We start from the raw sequence: 27,829 nt of genomic DNA on the forward strand, positions 1-27,829 counted from the left end.
GCTCTACTATGTGCTCTCGCTGTGATGTACTGTTTCACTAAGATTGGTTGGCCCAAAAGCCATAGGGTCAACTGCATGAACTGGAAACTAAAACGGTGAGCCTTTCCTTTTTCAGTTAATTATCTCAGGTATATTGTTACAGGAACAGGAAGCTTACTAACATCATTGCTTCTTCCCAAACAAGATAGTTCACTTAATGTCCTTTTCTTTCTTAATTTTTTTGGTACCAGGAATCAAACCCAGGGCCTTGAGCATGGTGCCTCTCTACAAGTGAGCCATACCCCCAGACCTTCTAATATATTTTAGATGTTTCCCTGCCAATAGAAATGATACCAGCAGGGAATATCAGAGAACCAGATTAGTTGACAGCAGAACGCTCACTACTGCCAAGTCTTCCCAGTGAAGTCCACGAGACTAGACAGTTCTTGGCTTTGCTTTATTATCTATCCAGCCACAGGTGGTACATGTCCTGTGGTTTCTTCCCATTGCCCCATGTTCTAAATAGAAAATTCTACTGTAGTTGTATTTGTTCTCCATTGTGGTACCAATAATAGGGTACTTGAAAGGGATTACATTTATGATTTAGTTGAAGATTGCAAGATCATGAGATGTCAAAACTGGATCAGATTAAGAGTCAAGTAAAGGAAGAAGTATTTGGAAATACTGGACTGGGAAAATAGTGGTCTTATGACATTGCCTCTAGAAAAAAAATGGTTGGAAAGAATTTTGGATTACCTCTTTTTGCAAAGGTAGGACATGCCTATTTACTGAGGATGAAGGCTGAAATAATTAAACTTTATTTACAGAAACAGGGGTATTTATGTGTACTGAAGGGTTTTTCTGATTTCTTTAAAACTTAGATTTTTATTTTTAAAACTGGTGGTAGGCTGCTGGCAGTGACACATGCCTGTAATCCCAGAGTCTCAGGAGTTTGAAGCAGGAGGATAACAAAATTGTGGCCAGCTTTAGCAACTTAGTGAGGCCCTATCTCCAAATAAAAAATAAACAGAACTGGGCATTTAACGCAGTGGTAAAGCATCTCTGAGTTCTATCCCCAGAATAACAAAACAGCAGCAACAAAATTGGCATTAGTTTTTTGCATCTGTTTTACCAGAACTAATCTTGTTATCTTTGCCTCTGTCAAGGGTATGAGGACAGGACAGAACAATGCCCAGATGATGTCAATAAATCAATAAATATTTTAAGCAAAGGAAAGATAAAAAGGAAAAGGATGAGGGTGGGAGAAGAGAGAAGGGAAGACAGAGATCATTTAGCTTCAGCTTTACAGCTTTCTCTCAAAAATTAAAAGAAGCTGGGTACAGTGGTGTATGCCTGTAATCCCAGTGACTTAGGAGGCTAAGCAGGAGGATTGGGGGTTCCAAGCCAGCCTCTGCAATTTAGCAAGGCCCTAAGCAATTTAGTGAGACCCTTGTCTCTTAAATAAAATATTTAAAAAGGACTGGGGATGGAACAAGAGTTAACTTGTTGAAATGTCTGCCATCATTGGTCTTTAACTAGGGTTTTGCCTCTGAGGACAGGATTCAGAATATCTGTTTTATTGTTGGTTTGCTTTCTTTCTAGTGATTGACCTCTGTGTTTGGGCAAGGCAGATAGTGGCTGCCTTGTCTCATAGCTCCTGATTTAACCTACCTTAGAAGTTAAGGCATTGCATTTAATAAAAACTGAATATTGAAATCTTAGTTCCACATTCTTGTTGAGAGTAGAGTTGGCATGGGTTGGGACTATACACATCTGTAGTCTAGTTAACTGTACCATAAAAGCTGAATTTCAAGAGATAACAGGGCCACTGGAGCTACAAATATGAATATTATAAAAAATGGCAGCTGTACAACAGTATGTAAAAATACTGCTGGTATGAAATTAAATGGCCAGGGTCTTGGAGTTTAGATCACAGACAGAGAGCAATCTTAGCATGCACAGGGCGGGCAGAGAAGGGAAGGGAAGGGAAGAGTAGGGGAGGTGGGGGGTGGGGAGGGAGAGAAAGCTGCATGTGATGGCACATCCCTGTAATCCCAGCAACTTGGGAGGCTAAGGTAGGAGGATTGCAATTTCAAGGCTAGCATGGGCAAGTTAAGGAAACCCTGTTGAAAACAAAATGAAATGGACTGGGAATGTAGGTCAGTTGTATAGCGTTCCTGGGATCAATTTCCAGTAGAGAGAGCGAAAGTTAAATGGCATGTTAGTGGCATGAAAATGCGTGTTAGTAATGACATTTATGAATGAATTGAAATTTAACTGTCCCAGAGTGTGCTATAAAAGGGTAAATTCTTTTATTTTCTATAATTTAATCTGACTTGAATTTCCATTTGTGCTAATTTGCAGAGATACGAGAAGAGAATTTAAACTTGCAATGGAAAGTGACTCAGTTACTTTTCTTTGGGGAACAGGGACCACTTTTTGCTGCATTTCTCACTTGCCTCCTGTCTACTTCTGAAGTATTGATTCAGTTAGGCAAAGGAACAAAGTCCAATCAGGAAGTAGGGTTCACAACTGATAGTTCAGTAGAGAATGTTTAATATGGGAAACTAATTAAAAAGAAGCTACAAGAGCTCAAAGTCTAAGAGTAACAGTAAGGTAAACACTAAGTCACTGAGAAAAGTCAGGGACTGCTTAGCAGGAAGTGGGACCATCAAGGGAAGGGCCATCTGTTTCTTTTTTTTCCCCCCAAGGTTTCAATAAAACTTTATTAACACTGAAACCTGAATCACACATCAGTTTCCTGTGCTGAGAAATACCAATTTCCTTTCAAATTTTCAACCATGTAAAAATGGAAAAGCTGGGCTGGGGCTGTGGCTCAAAGGTAGAGTCTTGTATGTGTGAGGCACTAGGTTCCATCCTCAGTATCACATAAAAATAAAGTAATTGTGTCTACCTACAACTAAAACAAAATATTTTTTTAAAAAATAATTAAAAAAAAAAAAAAAGAGACCCCTGTGAGAACAGACTGTCTGGCCTACAGACAGTCATTTGTCAGCCTTCACTCTGGAACCAACTGTCATGCCTCTCCTGCCACCCCTTGTTCACTCTGTTCACTCTGGAACCAAGGTCATGCGTGTCCTGCCACCCCCTCCTCGCTCCAGAACATTCTGTGAACTCTGAAGGGAAGGGCCATTTTGCGAAGCCAAAACCACAGAAGAAATTGAGCCACTGCCAGAAGCAGAGAAAGAGGGTGAAATATATCCGTCTTCTTTCCTTCTGGTTTCTCATCAGTGCTTCCCATTGGCTGAAGGTAGCCAGCAGTCAGTTTGTAAGGGAAACTGGGAAACACAGTCAGTTCCAGCAACACAGAGCAGTATAAGGAAAAGGGTAGGAACATGGATCTACTTGTTACTGAGCAAATGCCTACCTCAGATATATTTGGCAACAAATAACAAAGAAACCAATTGAAAATGGTTTAAATGAGAGAATATTGATTGTTTTGTTTAACAGAGAGGAGGTAGACCAGTTCCTGATTCAGTGATGCCAAATGAATCTCCCTCCAGGGCATCAGAGGAAGGGCACAAAGGGATGTCATGGACTGCAGCTGTGCTTAAGACAGGAATTTGGAGATGCAGAAAATTAGACTGAATCTCCTGAGAAAAACCCATGAACCACCAACATGCAGAAAACATCCACAAACTACTGAAAGACAAAACAAGCATTCCTCAGTACCCTAGCCCATATTCTAGCCAGTGCCTTTTGAGGGCAATGCGCAAGTGCTGAGAAAACTACTACCAAATTGTGTAATTCTGCTCTGGCTCCACCTTTAGCCCAGTCCCTAGCAACCATCTCTCTATAAACATTAACACCCCACACCAATGAGTTTCTGTCTCTCCATCTGGAGATGGTCTGCATTTTCCCTTGCTTTATTCCAAAAGCTTCTCACTCTTGAGATAGCCCATACCCTCCCTTAAAAATGTATCTTTGCTTTCCTAAGTAAACTTTTTTCTGTCTCTGACATGCTGAAATCCTTTTCTGTAACATATGCCAAGGACCCCACTTGTCCTGAGTAGAGATTCCTCTCTCCAGGAACTCCTCTGACTTCTGTTGACATCTCGAGAGCCAGAAGGTCTGCTAAAGGGCCTGCTGTGTTGACAGTTAAGGAACTCAGAGATAATTGTGGTAGAGATTCAGGTTCCACAGTGTCGGTGAAATTGAATCAACTAGGTAGGACCACAGGGCCATGGGCCCTGATGCAGCCAAGATAAGTTGGAGCTGTCTTCACCAGCAAGTTCCAGCAACAGAATGCCCAGGACTCATTACATCTCTAATTTTTTTGGTACTAGCGATCAAACCCAGGGGTACTGAGTAACATCCCCAACCCTTTTCATTTTTTGAGACAGGATCTCATTAAGATGCCAAAGCTGGCCTTGAACATTTAATCCTTCTGCTTTAGTCTCCTGAGTTGCTGGGATTACAGGTGTGAACTTCATTGCACCTTAAGGAGCAGCCAAAATTGGATATCTTGATAGAAAAATCTAGCAAGCATTCAAAAGAAAACATACAGATTTCAGGACCTAGATGCCCCATCAAGTGTGTCTCAAGTTCATGTCAGCTATACCCCCTGGCCCTCCCTTCTGTCCCTCAGCTGCCATTTTGAGGGAAGAAGGCTGAGAGGGATTGGGTGTTTAACCTAAACTTAAAGGTTTTAGACTTTTGCAACATGGCACATGCTTGTCATTCCAGAAATTCAAGAGGCCTCAGCAACTTAGAGAGGCCCTAGGGACCTCAGTGAGACCCTCTCTCGAAATAAAAATTAAAAAGGGGGCTGAGAATGAGGCTCAGTGGTTAAAAGCTCCTGGGTTCAAACCCCAGTACAACAAAACAAAACAAAACCAACAAACAAACAAAAAAAAACCCCACCACAAACAAAAGGGTTGGGGATGAAGCTCAGTGGTAGCATGCCCCTGGGTTCAATATCTATAATGCAAAAACAAACAAAACAAATAAATGTGATAGTTTATCAAAATGGTTGCACATTTAGGGTTCCTCACTCTACTGCCCAGAGGCTGAGAACATTTTTACACAGCTGAACGTATTCTGAGTATATCTGTGACGTTCCTAGTAGAAAATCAAATACTTTTTCACATGAAATGTTGCCAAGACAGAAGATTGTGTCATTTGGTAATTAAGTTTTTTTTTAAGTTTAACTCTCAGAGGGTAACTAAATTTTCCTTACACCTAATTTGCTGATGGATTTTCACATATTACCAACTACATGCTTATAGGTATACTAAATGACTTCTTAGGATACATAGGGAGCAAGACAAATGTTTGGATTAGGCACAAGAAAGCTAATGTTATAAAAAATAAAGCAAATAAGGTAAAAGTCACAAAATTAATGTTGTGGATAGGAATTCCCAGTGAGTAAAGAGGAACACTCATATAAAAAATACACTTCACTTACTAAAGCATTCAGAATGAGTAAGAGATGAATTGAAATACTATCAAAATTGTGAAATTTGGAATCTGAGCATCATTTTATAAGGGTTTGAAAAGCACCTGAAATACCATGATCAAATGCCCCTTCCACAATGTATTCTTCCTCCTCCTAGGAAATTTGAAGCTAAAATTAGCTTTCCTGTCCTGCTTCCAGTGCACTTGCTGCTAAGAAGCAAAAAGAAGAAAAATACAAAATCTTGTAGTTTAGCAATAGAAATTAGCTATTCATCAAATAATTGTTACTCTGGGAATCCTTGTTTTAAGATGCATATTGACCATTTGTAGGGTTTTTCTAAATCCAGAGAATTCCAAACATTCCATTTTCTATCCTCATTATAATCACTGTTACTGAAAAATTTAGTACTTTGGCAAATACGATCTTTTTGTTCTCACATTTTGATATATATATTTAAAATGTAAATTAGTTGACAGCAAAATTCATTATATCTCCATAATGCTTAACCAAGAGCTGTCAAAACTAATAATAGCAAATTTGAAAAACTTAGTTTTTATTTGCGATTTGTTAATTGGGCAACACCTCATTCCATAAAATAGGAGTGTTCCAATGAATTGAGCAGAGGAATTGGTTTTATAGACAGAAAAATGACAGTGGGAAGCTGAAACAGGAAAAAGGGGATTGGTCAGTTCTGTTATTTTCCTTGTAAAGATTAAAACACAGTTTTGCTTATTGTACAGGCTAAAATTAGATTTTTGGTAATCTGGCTAGTATGTCTCTCCTAATTTCTTCCAAGGCCAGATAAACACCTTGGTTTCAGCACAGTGGTGTGGAACTTGGCATGAGTGACTCCATTTTGGCTTTCTCTGGTGGACCTAGTGTGTGTGCTTAGTCCAAACCATCTCCTATACTTTTTTTTTTTTTATACCAGGGATTGAACCCAGGGGCACTTAACCACTGAGTCATATCCCCCGCCCTTTTTTATATTTTATTTAGAGACAGGGTCCTGCTAAATTGCTGAGGCTGGCTTTGAACTTGAGATCCCCCTGCCTCAGCTTCCCAAACTGGTGGGATTACAAGTGTAATTCTGGCTCCTATACATTTTATTTAGCCACGCCAGGGACAAACGGCAGTATTGAATAAACAACCCTTTAAATGGCTTCTATTTATACCTATAATTAAGGGCTTTAACAAAGGATGGTAATGAAATTATTTTCCCCTGAAGCTAACTGAAGATGCTGTATTCCAGATTTTCCTTACCTCCTTTTCACATTGTTGTGTTAGATTCTCAAACACTTACCAGTTATGAGATTTATCTGGGAATTAAAGGCGCATTAAAAAAAATTTTGTATAAATGCTGCCGAAGTGAGCACAAAAATAAAAACATACTTGGTGAAATGAAAGATTGAGGCTCCTACCTCCTTTTCTTCCAAGATATCAAAAACCAACCTCCTCGTCCCCAAAAAACTTCTGAGGTGTTGGTTATAAGACTGTGAACATGACTAGTCAACCACTTAAGAATCAGTCACATTGCGTTTAAGGCAAAAAACTGAATCTCTGTACAGCGCAAGGAATCGTATTTTTAACTTAACCCCAGGATTAAAAATCACATAATAAATATCACTTGTTTCATAACACATTTTTGCAAGGTCAAAACACTGCAGCAATGGCAAACAGTTAAGAACAAATCTTCAACATCAGAAATATATTTTGAAGAAAAATCCCTGGGAAACCTCAGGAATTTGTTAAAAACGGTAAGAAACGGGATTCCCCTACCAAGATGCTGGGGGCGTGTGCAGGTACCAGGCCGGCACCCAGATGCTGATGTCACAACCTGCCGAAGGCGCCACGCGCGTGTTGCTATGGAGGCCGCCCCCGTCACCCCGCCCCTCCGCTCTGGGCCTGGTACGCGAAGCCCTCCAGCGTTCGGTGACCGGCCCGGCAGGCTGCAGGCAGCGCTATGCCACGGGAGAGCTGCTGGCGGGGGCGATGGGATCCCGGTGCACCATGAGCCTCGGGTCCCGCCCCTTCTTGGGCCGATGAGCACTGCGCACACCGTTCTTCTTTTGCCCTGGGGCCTCGGTTGCGAGGGCAGCAGCGGCGGGACTAGAAGCCCGACGGCGACGCAGGGTCACCTCTCCACGAACCCGCGACGAAGAAGCAGCTCTGCCCACAGTGCCGCTCCGGGGCTCAGAAGTAAGGGTCTTCGCCCGCGGAGGCGGGGCGGGGACGCTGGGAAGTGGGACTGGGAGCGGGAAGAGCGGCGGGTTGCGGCTGGGGAGGAGAAAGAAGCGAGGGCAGGTGTGGGGAGCTGCCCGGCAGCCAGGAAGAGTGAGGCCACCGGCGACGAATGAGGTACGGGGCGGGACCGCGGCCGGGCCTCAAGCTCCGTTCGCCAGGGGCCTTGAGCGGGAGGCGGGCTTGGGGGTGGGACGTAGTACCGTTGCCACTAAGAGGGGCTGGCTTTTGACTTGCGCCTGGGCCCAGATGGAAGCGCCAGCGAAACCAATCGCGGGTTCCTGCGCCGGGTCTCCTGCACCACCTCTCCTGCACCACCTCCGCGACCTGCAGGCGGGGGCAGAGGGGGTGGCCCCTGGCTCGGCGCGTGCGGCCGGCGCGCCGCTGCGTTCGGCCCCGCCCCCTCGGAGTCCCGCCCCGGGCCCCGCCCCCTTCCTGGCGCGAGCTTCTTCCTGACGCGATTCCCCTCCCCCCCGGGTCCGCGCAGGGAGTCGGGCCCCGGGCCGCCACCGCCACCTCGACTGCTGCCGCCGCCATCGCCTAGTTCTTCTGCCCCCGTCATGGCCGAGGAGCTGTCCGCGGCCACGTCCTACACCGAAGATGATTTCTACTGCCCGGTCTGTCAGGAGGTGCTCAAAACGCCCGTGCGGACCGCGGCCTGTCAGCACGTGTGAGTAGACGCCCCCTCCCCCGCGCGGTGCCGGGTGGTCGTTTGGGTCCCTCATCCGGCCCCCGACTCGCGACTGCGGCCTGGAGGGAGTCAAGCCCCCGCGGCCTGTCTGAGCGCCGCTCGCCTCGGGGGCCTGTTCCCGGCGCGTCAGAGCCCCCGGCAGCCCTTCGCCCAAGGCCCGGGCCCGCTTGCCGCGCCCCTCAGCCCGAGCTCTCCGTCCTGGTTTCTCTGGGCTTGGCGCCCCGGGGCAGGGGTCGGGCCCTCCGGTGGCGTCCCCAGGCCGGGAGGCCCGGGTCGTCCCGGCAGGCCCGGGAGGAATTGCAGGGAACGTGGAGCCTTTTTGTTTCCTAGCAACCCGAGTGCAGGCGGGGGTGTCTGGTGTCAAACCCGCGAGTGCCCGCACGGGCCGCCCGCCGGCCTCCTGCTTCGCTTTCAAGTTTTTTCTTCCTCTTTCAGAACCTTGGCCTGTCCCTTCTTTGGTCCAAGAGCTCTTAATCCGCCTTTAGCCCTGCTTCACAGGCCACCCTTGGATCGGTTTTGTTTCATTTAAAATTCCAGTAATCTATTAGAATGGTCTAAAATGAATTTTCTTCTCTCATGTTAGAACTGACAGGATTTCCGGATATTGAAGTGATAGTTTCCCTTTGTGTTACCCTTCTGTTCATTATTACTCGGTTACTACAAGAGTGGAGGTAAGAAAAGAAGAGTTCTGTGATGAGGAATGGACTGAAGATGAGGTACTGATTCTAGGGGTGAGGGAGAACACAAAGGGATTAGGTGAGGTCACATGGTGCTGTTTAACTAGGTATATTTATAGGACAACCTCCATCATTTTGTAGCCTACCAGAATGTCAGCAAGGATTGGAAGGAGACCTTCTTGAAAAGGTATATCCTGTGCTGACAAACCTGGCTGATGACCAGAGTCCCTGGGGAGCTTTTTAAGTAAACTTAAAATTCCCGGGCTCCATTCCAAACTTGCAAAAGAATTTCTGGCAGGTGAGGACTAAGTATTTTCATTAAAAAAAAAAAAAAAAAAATTGAGTCAGACTTAAGTTCTGTGCTTGTAGACACAGAATTGAACAAGTTTCCAGACATATTTCTCTTTTCACTTTTTTTTTGAGAGTTGGGGTTGTATAATTTTGTCAAGAATAGGTAGAATTTTGGGTCCCTAATCATAAATGTTACTACTGATGATTTTTTTTTGACGGTCTTCCCTGTTCCTCTACCTTAACTGCACTATTATATTCCTCTATTGTGCTGATTGTGTAAGCCAATAATGTGTGACTTTTCATAATAGAAATGTCAATTATGTTTTGCATCTTAAATGCCTTCATTATTTGGTGCAACAAATACAGTTGTTGGAAAGTATTTTAAGATGTCTAGGGCAAAGTGTAGTCTGTCTTTAATTCATCTTTATTATTATAACTTGATGCCTTATATTTAAGAAGAAATAAGTTCTGTGATGACAATGAGAGAAAAGAAAAGGAGGAGAGCAGGCAAGGTGAGAAGTTATAGTAATTGCTAACTCTGTGTATGCATGTATATCTCTTCTGGATAGAATTTCAACTATCCTTTGGGTCATTGCTCTCACAGAACTCATTGTAAATTTTAGCTTCCCTCAAAATTCCATGTAGATTGCTTTAGTCTACTTCCCTTGTGGTACATTTGAAATCACGAACTATAATTTGACTTGACCTCAAAGCTATAGAAAAAGAGTGGAGATGATTGTTTTTTAATCCAAGGCCATTCTCGTATCAGCTCATTGGGTTTTGAGGCTTCAGTGTGACCAGAGTAGCCCTCTACCTTCACTCTCCCCCACAGTTGCTTTATAGTTCTGACCAAAAAATTAATTGAAAATAGGCAGAGGGAGCAAAAGTTTTATTTGGAAGGAGTGGTAATTGTGGAACAGGGTCTTGATTGACTGGAAAGAGTTTTCTGGGAAATAAGATTGAGGGGAAGGGTTACTGGATATTAAATGCAGGGCATTGCATATGCTAGGCAAGCATTCTGCTGAGTCCTAGAATTATTTTTAAGTAATATAGTTTACTGTGCCCTTTGCCCTTTCTCTTTCACTCAAAGGACAGAACTGTGCCTTTAAATAAATTAATATTTTGTTACAAATTCAGTTTTTTGTTTGTATGTTTTTTTGCAGGGATAGAAGCCTGGGCCTCATGCATGAGCATTCCCAGCCCCCAAATTAAGTGTTTTTTTTTTTTTTTTTGTGGTGTTGGGGATTGAACCCAGGGCCTTGTGCTTGCAAAGCAAGCACTATACCAACTAAGCTATATCCCCAGCCTCCAAATTAAGTTTTGATTCATAGGTAGAAAGGGATGAGATAAGAACTTCAGTTTAGGTCTGTTAGAAAATAAAAGCAAATTTTCATTGCCCTCCCAATGAGAGGAAGGGATTCATCCACTGACTTTTCTACTCAGAGCAGCAAATTCATTGTTACTAAGAACTTTCCTAAGGACTGGAGCTACAGCTCAATAGTAGAACATTTGCCTAGCATGTTCAAGGCCTTGGGTTCAACCCCCAGTATTGAAAATGTATACACACACACACACACACACACACACACACACCTACCTATGTGTGTGTATATATAGGGAGAAAAAGAGATGCTATTGAGAATAATTTTACTAAAGAATTTAGTCCCCACTTGTTCTTTCAATCAAAAAGAGCACATAGCTAAATCAACTTACTAATACAGGGACAGTTTTCTTGGGAAATACCTTAATTAGGTCTACATCATATGTAGAGGCAAGAAGGTATAGAGGATGACTCTGTATCCTGACTTCATAGTTTGGAGCCAAAGAATGTAATAGAGATAAAGCTTAGAGATGCTGGCAGAAACTTACGGTTAAACTAATTTGAATGTTTTCCTCAAAATCAGAGAGACCTATTAAATAATTTTTGGCAGGGGAGCAGCGTGATTACATTTCCATTTTAGAAAATTTATGTTAGTGTCGGGGTTTAGCTTGGCAGTGGTGACCTGTGAAGATGTTGATTACACTTTGGTGTGTGATGGAGAGAAGTGATTAGAACATGAACTAAGGCAGTGATAGTGGAAATGGAGAGAAGAGACTCCTGACATTTTAAGATCATTATGTAAAGTCTGATGTCCCATAATTAGATGTATATACTATATAGAGATCTGGAATAAATGGAGCTAAAGTTATGGGTGTGGATGTAGTCACTGAGGGAGGTATATATGTTGAAAGGAGGAGGCCTGGATAGATAAAAACAAAGTGTTGGAGAATACTTAAATATCAACTAGAAAAAAGTATACTCTGAGAAGTAATGGACAGAATCATAGGAAGAAAACTAGGATTGAACATGACAGTGGAGACTGAGATAAGTACTTTTAAGAAACCAGCAGCATCAGGTGCCTCAGAGTGGTCAGATAAAATATTTTGAAAAACATGTAAAGACAAATTAAGAATATTAACATTGAGCAGGTATTCAAAATAAGACTTCAGAAGAAAGTGCACAATGTCATAGTGGTAAGATGTTTATCTCTCGATGTATTCCATTAAAACATTAAAATCTCTAAAGGTTTTTTAAACCTCTACTTGCACTGTTCTGAACAGTCAAGGAGAAATACCTCTCAGATACCATTTAGAAGTAAATTACAATCCCAAGAAAATTTTATATAACAAGAAATTTGATTCCTTGCAAACTATTTTGTTTTTCCTTTTGCAGTATTGGGGATTGAACCCAGTAACAGTCCATCCCCAGTCCATTTTTTTTTTTTATTTTGAGACAGGATCTCCTAGCCTTGAACTTGTGATCCTTTGCCTCATTCTCCAGTCAGTGGGATTACAGGTGCCACTGGACCCAGTGATTCATTGCAAGATTCTTAAAAATGGCAATCAAATCTGTATTTACTTAAGGGTATCTCTGTTAAAAAGATCTTTTAAAATAAGTTAATCTAAATTAGCTTCCACTTCTCATTCAGCACAAATTTGCATGATTTCCTAAATTGACCTCCTTGTGTTATCCAGTCCCTGAATATTCAGTTTATAGTTCTTAAAATTTGAACAGCTTTATTGGTATCTTATTATTGGAGTAGTCATGTTCTAAATAGGTACTTTAAAAATTTATTCTTTCCTATAGACTTGTGACAATTTTGAAAGTTGGGCTTATACGGGTTCTTATTGATTTAATAAGTGGTTGCTTTAATTTATTTTTTTTCTTAGGAATTTTAATACTTTATTTACATTTATATTACATTTACAGAGTCGCATAATTTTTAAACATATGTGCTATTTATATAACAGAAGATAGACTTAACTTTTAGTCCTGAAGACTTGATTTTTTATTTTAAATGTAAGTTATCTTGGGGAATGATTTTGAGTGTAGACTAGGAAGATAAAAGGTACCATATTTTTTATTTATGATAAAATCAGGAGCATATTGGGTGAGAATGTTATTCTTTCCCAATATCTGTTGATCAGCCTTTGTTGGGTGAATAAATAAGAACAGATTGATCTGGCATCTGCTAATTTCCAGAGACATTTAAAGATAACCTTTTAAATGGTTTCAGGGTAATCTATCTTAAAGTTTCCTTTGATATGCGAAAACAGTTTAGTAATTACTTTTTGTTTTTAGTACCTGGGATTAAATTAATCCCAGGGATTCTTAATCACTGAGCCATATCCCTAGCCCTTTTTGTTTTATTTTGAGACAGGATCTTGCCAAGTTGCTCAGGGTCCCAAAGTTGCTGAGTCTGTCTTTGAACTTGTGATCCTTTTGCCTCAGCCTTCCAAGTTCTTGGGATTGTGGGCATGTGCCACCACATGGGCTGTTTTAGTAATTCTTGATTTGTAGCTCACCCCCCCATACTTTTTTGAAATTTGCTCTGCACAGCAAATTTATCTTGTCTAACTCAAATGGAGATGAGCATAAATAGGTTCCCCACCTCCCCTTTTCAGTACTGTAGGTCAAACCCAGGAATACATCCCTGGCCCCTTTTTAAAATTTTTTAAATTTTGAGACGTTCTCACTGAGTTACTCCTGACTCAGTCCTCTAACAGGTATGTGCCTCCACATCCAGTGAGGATAAGCAATTTATATCTGAAGAAGTGTGCTTGGTGGTACAGAGGAAAGAACAGTAAAATTGGGAATAAATAACTCAGTGACTTTCTTGTATGTCTCTTAACCATAGCTTTTAATATAACAATTATAGGAATCAGATGATTCGACTGATATGACGTCACTAGACTATAAGCTTTAAAAAGACAGCAGCCCAGGGGAGATAGCTCAGTCGGTAGAGTGGCTTGCCTTGCAAGCATGAGGCCCTGGGTTCAATCCCCAGCACCGCCAAAAAAAAAAAAGCAGCCCATATCTACTTTGATATACCTGAATCTGTTAAACATTTCAGTATTTATTGAATAAAGAATGAATTGGTTTGTGTTAGGATACAACACAGCTTAGCTAGCTGTATCAGTTGGTCAAGTCAATTTAACCCCATTCAAACTTTCTTGTACGTAAAAGAAGATTAGAAACATCCTCTATTTTCGCAGGGTTTTTGCATGGACCAAATGAGGTAATGTTTGTATGTCATAATCTTATATTTGTGTTTTGTATTTTTCAAAACAAATATATAAAATTAGTTTAATAACTATAACATCTAATACCACAAGTTAGGTTGCTTTTAAAAATCAAAAGAAATCTTTTGTTTTGTTTTTGGTTTGGATATTTAAGCCAAAGGAATCAGGAATAGAGAATTGAGTCATATGACTCAGTATTTTAAAGGTTTAAGGGAAAAATATAACTGTTCTCCAAACGGTTAATCTTACTTATTTTCCAGAGGTATGTATGTAAACAAGATGGTAAATGTATTATTTTCCTGTTTTTCATACAAAGGACAACATTCTGCACTCATTCTTTTGTGCCTAAATGTTTTCATATACTATCTTAGAGATTATTCTATATCATTACATAAAAGAATCACCTTAGCCAGTCATGGGGACGCATGCCTGTAATACCAGGACTTGCAGGGTTGAGGCAGGAGAATTTTAAGTCCAGGCTTGGCAAATTAATGAGACCTTGTTTCAAATATAAAAATAAAAAATGCTGCAACAAGTAAAATTGTGCAATTGTCCCAACATCTGTGGGGGATGCCTTCCAAAACCTCTAGTGAGTGATGATCCTGAGCACAGTACTTTCTTAATCCCCCCAACCCCCGCCTCCCCAGTACTAGGGATTGAATATGCTAGCAAGCACTCCCACCACTGAACTGTACCACTAGCCCCTTTAAAAGTTTTATTTTTAGAGTCTTGCTACGTTGCCCAGCTGGGCTCAAATTTGGGCTCCTCTTCTCTTCCAGTAGCTGGGATCACAGGTGTGCACCACCTTGCCAGGCTTGGGCCCTATACTTCCTGGTGTGACACATTTCCATCAGTTGGAACATGTTTTCTGTTTATATCTTCCATTCACAAATTTAATCTCTTTTCCATCTTAACTAAGTAATTATGCACTATGGCTATAACTTTTGCTATTTGAAATGTGATAGCAAAATTAGCACCAATTTCTTTTCCTTTAGGATTTTAGGGATAGATTTCTTAGATCTTTATAACAGTCTCACTTCAGCATATACTTTTTTTTTTCTTATTTCACTTGCTAGAAGCACTTTATGACTTTTTTTTTTTTTTTTTTTTTTTTTGGCCACATGTAAATTGCCAGCATCACTGTTTTTGTGCTTTGGGGCTATTTTTTAAGTAAAATAATGTTATTTGATTGCAGGTACTACCATACTCAGTAGCTGATCTTATAACCAAGGTTACTGTGAAGTAACTAATGAGCATAGTGTATACAGTATTATATTGGATACAGGGCTTGGGAAAAGGATGATTAATGTCCCAGGTGGGCCAGGGTGAGATTTCATCATACTATTCAGAACATCGTGGTTGGGCTGGGGATGTAGCTTAGTGGTAGATAGCTTGTGTGTGTGGTTGGATCCCAGTTGCTGCAAAATAAATAATACAAAATTTAAAACTTATGATTTATTTCTGGAAGATTGCATTTAATACTTTTCGACTGCAATTGACTGTGGGTAATTGAAATGCAACTATGGGTAAAGGATAAGAGGGACTTCTGTATATATATCATTTTTCTCCAGAGAGTTTTTCCTGTAAGATAAATCTAATAGGTTCAATTGCTGAGTCAGGAAGGGTGAATACAAGGGAATTTGTCAGCTGTGTCACATATGTGATTATAGCTCTAGTGAAGTGTGTGGTATATGAAAAATGCTTATAGTTTTGATTTGAGGACTATGCATTATGTGTCTTTGGGTTAAAGGATTTAATAGGTTTTGGATTAAAATAAGGTAAATTGACATTTGTTGCTTTAGCAAATATTAGCAAATGTCTGTTGGTGCTGTTTTCAGTGCTGGGGATGCTGTGGTGAAAAAAATAGGTATGATTCCTTCCCTCTTGGAGCTGGGTGTTGGTGAGATATTTTTTAATTAAAATAAGCACTCAGGGTGTGATTACAAATTCATTCGTGGTTGGAGAGAAGGAGCAAGAGTATGAGGGGGGACCACATCTAGTATGGGTTGGTGGATTAATAAGTGGGTAGTCATAGTCCCTTTCTTGGGGAAGTGATATTGTTGCTGAAATCTAAGTGATGTGTGGGTGTTAATTTGTGGAATGCTTTGTATATAAAACATTCTGTGAAGAGGATCTGGGCATAAACCCTTGAGGTAAAAGGGAATATGCAGGACCTTGTATTTTAATGACAAGTATCTTCTAGGCTTTTATAGAAACCTTTTATATAGGCTCCTTAATTTTTAGTTTTTAAGCCTTAGTTTACTCATTATAAAACAAAGGATTTTTTTTTTTTAAGATTCTGATAATTGAACCTAGGGCCTTGTACATGCTAGAAAGCACTCCACTACTGTGCTACATCCCCAGCACTTTTTAAATTTTTACTTTCAAATAGGGTCTTGCTAAGTTGCCCAGCTGGCCTTGAGTTTAAGATCTTCCTGCCTTAGCCTCCTGAGTAGCTGGGATTGTAGACCTGTGCCATGACTGAAGGAATATTTGAAAAATATTCTCTTATTTTTAAGAATTTAATGCAATGTGCTTGGGGTCCCTGCTTGGTATACGTTAAGTACTCAGTAAATGGTAACTGGTACTTTTACAAAAGTATATCCACATTTCATTGTCTTTGTAAAATTGTTTTTAAAGCATTTTTGTTTAGTTTAATACAGTTGACAATGGTACCTAGATTTTTTTTTTTTTTTTTTTTTTTGGTGGTACCAGGAATTGAACCCAGGGTCTTGAGCTACGACCCTTTTTAATTTTTTTTTTTTTTTTTTTTTTTGAGATAGGGACTTACTAAATCCTTAGGGCCTCTTTTTAGGTTGATGAGATTGGCTTTGAACTTGCATTCTTCCTACCTCAGCCTCCTGAACTGCTGGGATTAGAGGCGTGTGCCACCTAGCCCAACAAGAAATCATTTAAAAATTTATCACTTTACTTGCTAACAAAACTGTGTGTTATTTCATATTAAATTGTTACGTAATTGTGTTGCCATTCACATCATAGGTGCCTCTAAGATCGTGACTGTAACTATGTAGTGATGATAATTGTGATAGCTTGTTATTTTTAAATTATTTTTCTATTCATTTACTGCTCTTTTGAATATTATTACATTTCAGATTTGAAATGATTGAGTATCTCCATGAAGTTGTGATGTTTAATTCTATTCATTAAATATTTTAAAAAATGGTCTTGTTTTTGGACCATCTGCAATTGAATTATACCACATTTCCATTTGAATCTTAGGTAATTTGCCATTCTTGTTCAGTTAATTGTGATTTTTTTTTTTTTTAAGAGGGGATTCCTTTGCCATTGTTTTATGTATCTTTTTAGTATATTTAAATTATTAAAAAACTTGATTCTTTAAGGATTCTTTAATTTCACTTATTGATTTTACTGTTAAGCATAGTTTAATATGACTTAATTTTGGGGTGAGTTGGGGGGGGGAACATAGCGTATACCCACAAATCTGTACATAGGTGTGCTTGCACATCCAGTTTGTAGGAATTTTTTTCACTTTTATTGTCAGTATTGTCAGTATATTGTCAGTATATGAAGTACTGAATACGTATTTTTCAAATGAAGGTACATTTAAATACATAGGCATTTTTAAAAATCTGGTAGTTTAAGCTTATAATTTTTTCCTTGTATAATCTTTTTCTAAAATTAAGCATTTCAAGGTCTTTGTGGATCTGCAGTTCTTTTTGTGCAATTTTATTTTCATTTTTTGTTTGTGTGTGTGTGTTTTGTTTTCTTTTGTGGTACTTGAGATTGAACCCAAGACCTCTTGCATGCTTGCTTGTATGCTAGTCATTTGCTGTACCACTGACCTACATCCCCAGCTTTTATTTTCCTTCATTTTTTCTTTAAAGATGGGGACTCCCTAAATTGCCCAAGACTGGCCCCAAACATGGAATCTTCCTGCCTCAGCCTCCTTAGTAGTTGGGATTACATGTGCAGCTAGGGAATGACAGGAGGATGACACTGTTCCTGGCTCCTGTGCAATTTTAAGAAATAATACAGAGAACCTCTGTATTCTGAACCAGTTTTTCCCACTGGTAACATCGTGTAAATATCAGAACCAGAATATCTAAATAAAGATACAGAACATGTCCATCATAAAGATATTTCACATTGCTGATCATAGAGGAACATGACTATAATCCTAGCTACTTGGGTGTCTTAGGCAGCAGGATTGCAAGTGCGTAACTAGCTTCAGCAACTTAGGGAGACCCTGACTCAAATTTAAAAAAAGGAGGCTACAGATGTAGCTCAGTAGTTAAGTGCTACTGAATTCAATCCCCAGCCCTCACCCTCCAAAAAAATGTATCACATTGCCTTTTTGTAGCCACCCCCAGCTTCCCTTCTGCCCCTATCCTCCTTAACCATTGGCAAACACTAATGTTCTTTTTGTTCTGTTTCTGTAATTTTGTCATATCAAGAACCTTAAAGGGCCTGGGGTATAGCTCATCAGGGTTTGATCTCCAGTATTGCAACAGCAATAAAAATCTTATATATTGCTCCACTGTATAAATGTAATGAAACCCATTTAATTGTATACCCTAACAGATGAATTATATGATGATGCAAATTATATATATGTCAGTATATCTGTTAGAAAAAAGAATGTTATGTAATGCTGACTATTAATGTTATAAATTGAATTAAACAAATCTTGGATTTATTTTTTCACTGAGCAAAATTCTGTAGAGATTCAAGTTGTTTTTTGTATCAGTAGTTCTTTGCTTTTATTGCTGAGTAATATTACGTGGTATGGATGTACCACAGTTTGCTAAGCCATTTACCCCTTGAGGAAGTCTGAAGTGGTCAATTTTTGACTATTATAAGTAAATTCTGCTGTAAACATTTGTGTGCAGGTTTTTGTGTGAACATAAACCTTCATTTCTCTGGGGTATATGCCAAGAGTGTAATTGTTGGTTATATGGTAGTTGCATGTTTATTTTTTTAAGAAAATGCCAAATTGTTTTCCATAGTGTCTATACCTCTTGTTACTGCAGTTTCTCTGCATCCTCACCAACTTTTTGTGGTATTATTTTAAATTTTTAGCCATTTTGATAGGTGTTAGTGATATCTTCTGGTTTTAATTTGTATCTCTCTAATGGCAAATGCTGTTGAACATTATTTGATATACTATTTGCCATCTGTTTATCTTAGATAAAAATGTCTTCATGTCTTTTGTCCTTGTTTTAATTGTATTGTTTGGTTTTTTAACTGTATTTTTTAGACTTCTTTACATGTTATAGATATTAGTACTTCATCAGATAAATGATTTACAAATATTTTTTTCTCAATCTGGGGTATTTTATTCATCTTTTTGTATATAGGATAAAAGTTTTAAGAGTCTAAGAGGCTAAAAATCTGTCAATTTCAAAGGGCCAAAATCAAGGTGGTAGCAGGGCCGTCTTCCCTTCCGAGGCTATAATAACTCGCCAGATCTCTGCTTCCACGTTCTCATGAGTTCTCTGTGTCAAATCTCTGTTTGCCTCTCATTTATAAATATATTTAGGATAGCAATAGGGCTTTTGAATAAACTTGGCTAATTAACCTCATCTCAAAATCCTCAATTGAATCAGGTCTCTTTCCGTAGGTAACAGTTCTTTTTCTGGGAAACTTGCAAGTACATATATCTTTGGATAACCTTTATTGAGTTTAATACCATCTATGATCTGTTTTGAGGTTTTTTTGTTTCTAGTGTGCTGGGGATCAAATTCATGGCCTCCCGTATGCTAGACAAATGCTCTGCCGCTGAATTGCATCACTAGCCCTTGAGTCAGTTTTGTTTAAGGTTGGAAACAGACTGAGGTTCATTTTTTTGCTTATCATGTCCAGTTGCTGCCACATCATTTATGAAAGCTATCTTCCATTGAATTGTTTTTGTAGTCTTTGTAAGTCATTTTTGCAACTTAAGATATATTTTTGCCAGCCTCTGGACTCTTCTTTGAAAGTTTGAGTATCTACTTAATAGAGATTTAACAGAGCAGCTGCTTTTAGGAAACTTTTGTTTTTGATGGTGTGGGGGATTAAACCCAGGACCATTTTTAGAGTCTTAAATTAGTTTTGTATTGATTACTTTATTATATAGTTTATTTCAATTGGAAATGTTGATATTTTTCCTTCATGTCTTTACATTTTAAATTAATTCCTAAGTTAATTTTAAACCTGCTTGCTTTATTTCTTATATGAATGTTTTTCATTGTGTTTTAGACAAAATTTCTATAGTAATTAATATTTGAAGAATTTGTATTATAATTCATTCAACTAACTTACTACATAATTTTGTGGGATTAATTTAGAAGTTTATTTTCATTTTTGGTACTGGGAACTGAACCCAGTACCACTGATCTACATCCCCCAGCCCTTTTTAATTTTTTATTTTGAGACAGGGTCTTGCTAAGTTGCCAAGGCTGGCCTCAAACTTGTGATCCTCCTGCTTCAGCCTCCTAAGTCACTGGCATTGTAGGCATGAGCCACTGAATCTGACTTGCCCAGCTTAAACATTTTTTATTTTGTTTTGATTTTAAAGGAGGAAAGATTTATTTAGGTTTGTGGTTTTAGTCCATTGTTAATGGATCTGTGGTAAGGCTGCATAGCTTATCTCATGACTTGGAAAGATGGGGGCGGGCCATGCGGAAGAGTGCAATTGCCCAGCTTAGATTTTTCTTTCTTTTTTTTTTTTTTTTTGCAGTGCTGGGGATTGAACTCAGGGCCTTGTGCTTTCAAGACAAACACTCTACCAACTGAGCTATGTCTGCAGCCCTCAGCTTAAACTTTTTAACATGAATTCATTTATAACCAATATACAGAGTATTGTTTTGGGTGCATGATATATGGAGGCTGTCTCAATCCCACTTTTTCCATAAGCTCTGTGGTTATCTGATTTTTACATGGTGCAGTGATTTTTAAGAACACATTATTGGGTGATAATAGAACTGTGTTGTGTTATAATAAATCTTGTAATAGATCTTTCACATTCTGTATATACTAACATTTCCTAGTCTATGTATGTATCCACATTTTTGTATCATTCAAAAGAAAGTTTGTATAGACATTTAATTCAAGTAACTTATGAGAGAGATTTCATATGAATTAAAGAAACAACCATGAACTTTATATCCACTCTTGTCAGACTGAAGTCAATGGCAGGGGCATGTGCAAACTGTACGGTCTGACTTCTTAAAAGTTGAAATATGGCAGCCTAGAATCATTCCTGGTGGCTAGTTAATCCCAAAAGAGTAAATATGGTTGAAACTGATGATTTTTACAATCTGTCAATATGAATTAAAAATCTCATTCTGGAGATTGTGAGGTCCAAGATTGAAGGATTGCATTGATGAGGGTCTTCTTGCTGGTGGAGACCAGAGTTCCAAGACCACTCAGGGCATTGCATGGCAGGAGGGGTACCTGGAGCTTTCATTTTTTGATAGATATAGGATTACAAATTAATGGAAAAAATGACTAATGAAGGTGGTGTTTGGGCAACTTTGCATGTGAGATCACTGTATACATATTTTTTATGTGGATTAAGAAAATCACATTTTTTAATTCATCTAAAAATATGATGAGCAGAGCTTTAACTTTTTAGTAAGAAATGCAGGGGAATGTCTGATCTTAAAATGGCAAAGTCTTGACTGCTAGATTACAAACTGAAATTTTAAGAAAGAGTGGTGAATTTAGACTATATTAACATTTAAAAATTTTCCATATCAGAGGATGACAGACAATGTTAAAGACAAATAATAGAATAAATAGTGATGTGGTTCTTTCAACTACAACAGATTGTATCAGAGTAAATTTGGTTTATATATACTTTTTTTCCCACTCAGCATTAATGTTTTGTTCCATTATCAAAAGGCAGTGGAAGCAAAGTACACTAAAAGTAGTTGAATATAATCAGCCACAGACTTAAACATTACCACACAGAATGCCCAACTATTATCTTCTTGGTTCAGTTTGCTCTTGAGTTCTTGGAATACCTGTTGCATTGTCTCCTTTCCTTTGTGCATTTTACATCTGTTTGCATAATTTGCCAGCTTCAACTATTTATTCCTCTGCCCCTTTTTAAATTCAGGGTAAAGTGTTTATTAGAAATGTAGTACTTTTTAAATGTGTTAGTGTGTTTATTAGGATTGTTTGAGCTTTTGTTAGAACTCTGACAAGGTTACACAAATGGTTTACTCCAACAGTTGTTTTTTCTACAAACCTTTTAAGTTTTAGTGTTCAGTTATACAGAATGCAAAAAATTTCAGTGTGTCATATGTTGTATAATATCAGAAATTCTTAAAGCACATATAGTAAATGATTTTAGTATCTAGAAGTTAGGCTTCTAGGTTGTAGATTATTTTCTGTCAGAACTTTGAGCGTATCATTCCATTCTTTTGTCATCTGTAATTGCTCATGAAGTGACATGCTGATCTAATTTTCTTTCTGTGGTCTATCTTTTGCTCCCTCTCTGAAAACTATTAGAAGTTGAAAAAACATTATTTGAAAGTTTACAGTGATTTGTGTAGGTGTGAGTCTTCACATTCATTGTATAGGTTATTCAGTTGTCTCTTATTCTGCAGATATGTTTGTTTACTGCTGGACTCTTTCTTTTGTCTTTCAAAATAATTTTCTATTGTCTCTGTCTTTGGTAGTTGTTGGGCCACAGAATTAGGGAATCTTATGATTTATTTCTAGGGAAATGTATTTTCTTCTTTATTTTCTTATTTCTTATTTTCTTATTTCTTTATTTTCATATTTTAATTAAATTTTATTTTTGTGATACTTGGGATTGAACTCAGGAAAGTGTTTTTTTTTTAAGCCCAAATTAGAAGATAATCTTAGTTTTTCTATTTTATAACAATTTAACTCCTAATTAAATTTATTTTATTTTATTTTTTCCTTTTTTTTATTGTAAACAAATGGGATACATGTTGTTTCTCTGTACATGGCGTAAAGGCATACCATTTGTGTAATCATAAATTTACATAATGTTGTTTGATTCATTCTGTTATTTTTTCCCTTCCCCCCATCCCTCCCACCCCTCTTTACCCTCTATACAGTACTTCCTTCCTCCATACTTGCCCCCCTCCCTAACCCTAACTCTAACCCTAACACTAACCCTACCCTCCCCCCCATTATGTGTCATCCTCCACTTATTAGTGATATCATTCGTCCCTTGTCTTTTTGAGATTGGCTTATCTCACTTAGCATGATATTCTCCAATTTCATCCATTTGCCTGCAAATGCCATAATTTTATCATTCTTTATGGCTAAGTAATATTCCATTGTATATCTATACCACAGTTTCTTTATCCACTCATCAATTGAAGGGCATCTAGGTTGGTTCCACAGTCTGGCTATTGTGAATTGAGCAGCTATGAACATTGATGTGGCTGTATCTCTGTAGTATGCTGATTTTAAGTCCTTTGGGTATAGGCCAAGGAGTGGGATAGCTGGGTCAAATGGAGGGTCCATTCCAAGTTTTCTAAGGAATCTCCACACTGCTTTCCAGAGTGGCTGCACTAATTTGCAGCCCCACCAGCAGTGTATGAGTGTACCTTTCTCCCCACATCCTCGCCAACACCTGTTGTTGCTCGTATTCTTGATAATCGCCATTCTAATTGGGGTGAGATGGAATCTTAGGGTGGTTTTGATTTGCATTTCTCTTATTACTAGAGATGTTGAACATTTTTCCATATGTTTGTTGATTGCTTGTAGATCTTCTTCTGTGAAGTGTCTATTCATTTCCTTAGCCCATTTGTCAACTGGATTATTTGAATTCTTGGAGTAGAGTTTTTTGAGTTCTTTATAGATTCTGGAGATTAGTGCTCTATCTGAAGTATGATTGGCAAAGATTTTCTCCCACTCTGTAGGCTCTTTCTTCGCATTGCTGATAGTTTCCTTTGCTGAGAGAAAGCTTTTTAGTTTGAATCTATCCCAGTGGTTGATTCTAGCTTTTATTTCTTGTGCTATGGGAGTCCTGTTAAGGAAGTCTGATCCTAGACCAACAAGGTGAAGATTTGGACCTACTTTTTCTTCTATAATCTGCAGGGTCTCTGGTCTGATTCCGAGGTCCTTAATCCATTTTGAGTTTAGTTTCGTGCATGGTGAGAGATATGGGTTTAGTTTCATTCTGTTGCATATGGATTTCCAATTCTCCCAGCACCATTTGTTGAAGAGGCTATCTTTTCTCCATTGCATATTTTTGGCACCTTTGTCTAGTATGAGAAAATTGTATTTATTTGGGTTTGTGTCCGTGTCCTCTATTCTGTACCATTGATCTACCTTTCTATTTTGGTACCAATACCATGCCGTTTTTGTTACTATTGCTTTGTAGTAGAGTTGAAGATCTGGTATTGCAATACCCCCTGTTTCACTCTTCCTGCTAAGGATTGCTTTAGCTATTCTGGGTTTCTTATTCTTCCAGATGAATTTCATAATTGCTTGCTCTATTTCTGTAAGGTACATCATTGGGATTTTAATTGGAATTGCATTGAATTTGTATAGCACTTTAGGTAGTATGGGCATTTTGACAATATTAATTCTTCCTATCCAAGAACATGGAAGATCTTTCCATCTTCTAAGGTGTTCTTTAATTTCTTTCTTTAGTGTTGTATAGTTCTCATTGTAGAGGTCTTTCACCTCTTTTGTGAGATTGATTCCCAAGTATTTTATTTTTTTCGATGCTATTGTGAATGGGGTAGTTTTCCTAATTTCTCTTTCTGAAGATTCATCACTTATGTATAAAAATGCGTTGGATTTATGGGCATTGATCTTGTAACCTGCTACTTTACTGAATTCACTTATGAGTTCTAAGAGTTTTCTGGTGGAATTTCCAGGTTCCTCTAAATATATAATCATGTCATCAGCAAACAGGGATAGTTTGAGTTCTTCTTTTCCAATTTGTATCCCTTTAATTTCTTTGGTTTGTCTAATTGCTCTGGCCAGAGTCTCAAGAACGATGTTGAATAGAAGTGGTGAAAGAGGGCATCCCTGCCTTGTTCCAGTTTTTAGGGGGAATGCTTTCAGTTTTTCACCATTTAGAATGATATTAGCTATGGGCTTCGCATAAATGGCCTTTACAATGTTAAGGAATGTTCCCGCTATCCCTATTTTTTCTAGTGTTTTGAGCATGAAGGGGTGCTGTATTTTATCAAATGCTTTTTCTGCATCTATTGAAATAATCATGTGATTCTTGACTTTAAGTCTATTAATATGGTGAATTATGTTTATTGATTTCCTGATGTTGAACCAACCTTGCATCCCTGTCCTAATTAAATTTAAAGGGTACTTCTAACGAAGACCTTAAGTGTAATGTACACATGAAAAAGGGCTTGTTATAAATGTCCAGATCAATGAATTTTTTCCAAACTGAGCATATCTGAATACTTAGCACTCCCATCAAACAGAAGAAAATTGACAACACACTGAAAAGTTGTGCACCCTGCTCCAAGGAAAATCTCACATTCTTTGGGATACTCCTATCATGACTTTTAACAACATAGTTCCTCTCCTGCCTTTTTCTATTTTGTGAAAATAGAATCATGCAGTTTGTACTCTTTTGTATCTGTCTCCTTAATTTAACATTATATATTAAATCCATATTATAGCTTATAGTTGTAGCTTTTTCATCCTCATTGCATACTGTACTTTTCATTTTGCACATAAGCCACAATTTATTCTTTTATTGATAACATTTTTATAGCTTTTAGTTTGAGACTATTACAGATAGCAAGCTGCAGACATTCTGGAAATTTTTTTTGATTGCATTCTGTTGGGTATATACTTTGGAGTAGAATTTCTGGGTTGTAGATACTGTTAACCAGTTTCCCTAATGGTTGGATCAGTTTATACGCCACAGCATCAAATGTTGATTTACCACCTCCCTGACTTGGTATTTTATGCCTTTTTAATTTTTAGTCATCTTGATGGATACGTGATGTTATTTCATTTTTACTTTTGTCGAATAAGTGAATTTTGAAATTTTGCTTTCTTTTCTTTCCCTAAATATAACTTTAGTTTGTACATCTTAAAATTTTTAAATATTCCTTGTTAATGGAGGTATTAAGTTAACCAGCTTACTAATTAGCTGTTTTTGAATTACTATTTCACTTTATTTCTTGTATTCAGTTCCATCATTTTTATGCAGTTATCTCTTAGTAATGATTTTGCTGATATGAACTTTGTTTACAGCTTCAATTCTGAATTCAAAGAGTAAGTTTAAGTTGGTGATAGTTTTATCTTCATCTCCAAATATTATCTCTTTAGTAGCTTTGGTAGATTGGTAGACATAGTTTCTATAACATTACTTAGTTTGGTTCTTCTTTTTCTTTGCTCTTCATTCTCAAACTCCTTTGAATTGTATTTCTTAAAATTGTTTCTTTAGTATTCTTCCATCTTGTCTGTTCTTCATATTCCCTCCAGTTTCAAGATCCATATTTCTAATTGTTTACTGGATATTGTGCATTGAGACCTTTTGTGCGTGTGGTACTTTGAACTTAACACTTAGACTTCCTGTGCCAGATAATTCTTCCCATATTTCTCAACTTGGTAAATACGTTCACCTTTTACTTAGTCTTCCAAGTTAGAAATGCCTACCTTACTTTCCTATAATTAATTATCAATTTTATCAATTTTTTTTTCAGACCTTTTTATTTTGAGACAGGGTCACACAAAGTTTGAGACTGTCTTTGAACTTGGAATCCTCCTGTCTCAGCTTCCAGAATTCCTGGGATTACAGGCATGCACCTCAGTGCCTGGTTTTTGTTTGTTTGTTTGTTTGTTTTTTTAAACACAGGAAGGCTCTATCCAAATGCAGACAAAAATACTCGTAGAAAAATCAGTGGAATAGACAAAGGGGAAATGAAGGGAAAGGAGGAGGGATAGGATAAGGAAAGACAATGGAATGAATCTGACTTAACTTTCTTATATACATATATGAATTTACCACAGTGAATCTCACTGTCATGTACATCTGTCAGACACTAATTAAAAAAAAAGCTATAAATAAATAACAGAAAAATCAGTAGAGGGAAAAGGACAAGGGGAAGGCAGAGGGCAGGGAAGTACTGGGGACTGAATTAGAACAAATTATATTCAGTGCTTTTGTAATTGTCAAAATGTATCCTGTTGTTATGTGTAACTAAGAAGAAGCAATTAAAAAAAGAAGTGTTTCTCTCTAAAATAGAGCTATTCTCGTTCCTCCCTTCTAAACCTGTCTTAGTGTAGACCTTACTGTGGTTTAGACTGTTTCCAGTTATTCTTTATTTAAGTGAGAGGGAGCCACCTGACATTCCTTTTTTTTTTTTTCTTTTTCTTTTTCTTTTTCTTTTACAGTCCCTCAGGTTGAGGAATACAAATACTGACCAAAGCAAAGTGTTTAAATGAAAAACTTATTTGAAATTTATAAAACATATAAACGAAACTTAAAATTTTAATTAGACAAATTTGTAAAAAATATTATTTTGTAATTTGAACATGGATGCTTCTGGAGTTATCAAAGTTAAAGTGACACTGAAACTTTTGGGGTACCCTAGGAATTTTGATACGTGTTGATATATTGTTATCTGAAAATGTAGAATACTCATTTTCTTATATTTTCACTTGTACAGTTTTTATCTGGGATATACCCCCAAAAGCTCATGTATTGGGCAGTGCAGCAATGTTCCAAGATAGAAAGATTGGATTATGGAGTTCTGAGTTAAATTAGTAGATCAATCTGCTTGATGTATTAAAATTATGAATAGGTTGGTAACAGGGTAGGTGGAGTGTACCTGGAGGAAATAGCCAGGGGGGGGTGCTTTCTTGGGGACTGTATTTTTCCCTGGCCCTTCCTCTCTGCTTCCTGGCTTCTATGAATTGATCAACTTTCCTCCATCATGCCCCTCTCTTGGAGTCTGCTGACCATGGACTAAACCTCTGAAACCAAGCCCAAAATAAACTTTTCTTCCTCTCAGTTGTTGTGAGGTTGAGGTG

General features: G+C 38.1%; 1 protein-coding gene across 4 annotated transcripts in view; it reads left to right on the forward strand.

Moving 5' to 3' along the window:
* The first annotated feature begins 7,454 nt into the window (after positions 1-7,454).
* RNF138 (ring finger protein 138) overlaps positions 7,455-27,829 on the forward strand; it is a 35,713-nt gene continuing 15,338 nt past the window's right edge. For all 4 annotated transcript variants that reach the window (XM_079109340.1, XM_079109342.1, XM_079109341.1 and 1 more), the window contains exons 1-2: positions 7,455-7,594; positions 8,124-8,306. In XM_079109340.1, the coding sequence (XP_078965466.1) occupies positions 8,197-8,306 (110 nt within the window). In that variant the 5' untranslated portion in view covers positions 7,455-7,594; positions 8,124-8,196. The remainder of the gene's footprint in view (positions 7,595-8,123; positions 8,307-27,829) is intronic.

Source organism: Sciurus vulgaris, assembly GCF_902686455.1.
Source record: "Sciurus vulgaris genome assembly, chromosome: 13".
In the NCBI taxonomy this organism is placed as follows: domain Eukaryota; kingdom Metazoa; phylum Chordata; class Mammalia; order Rodentia; family Sciuridae; genus Sciurus; species Sciurus vulgaris.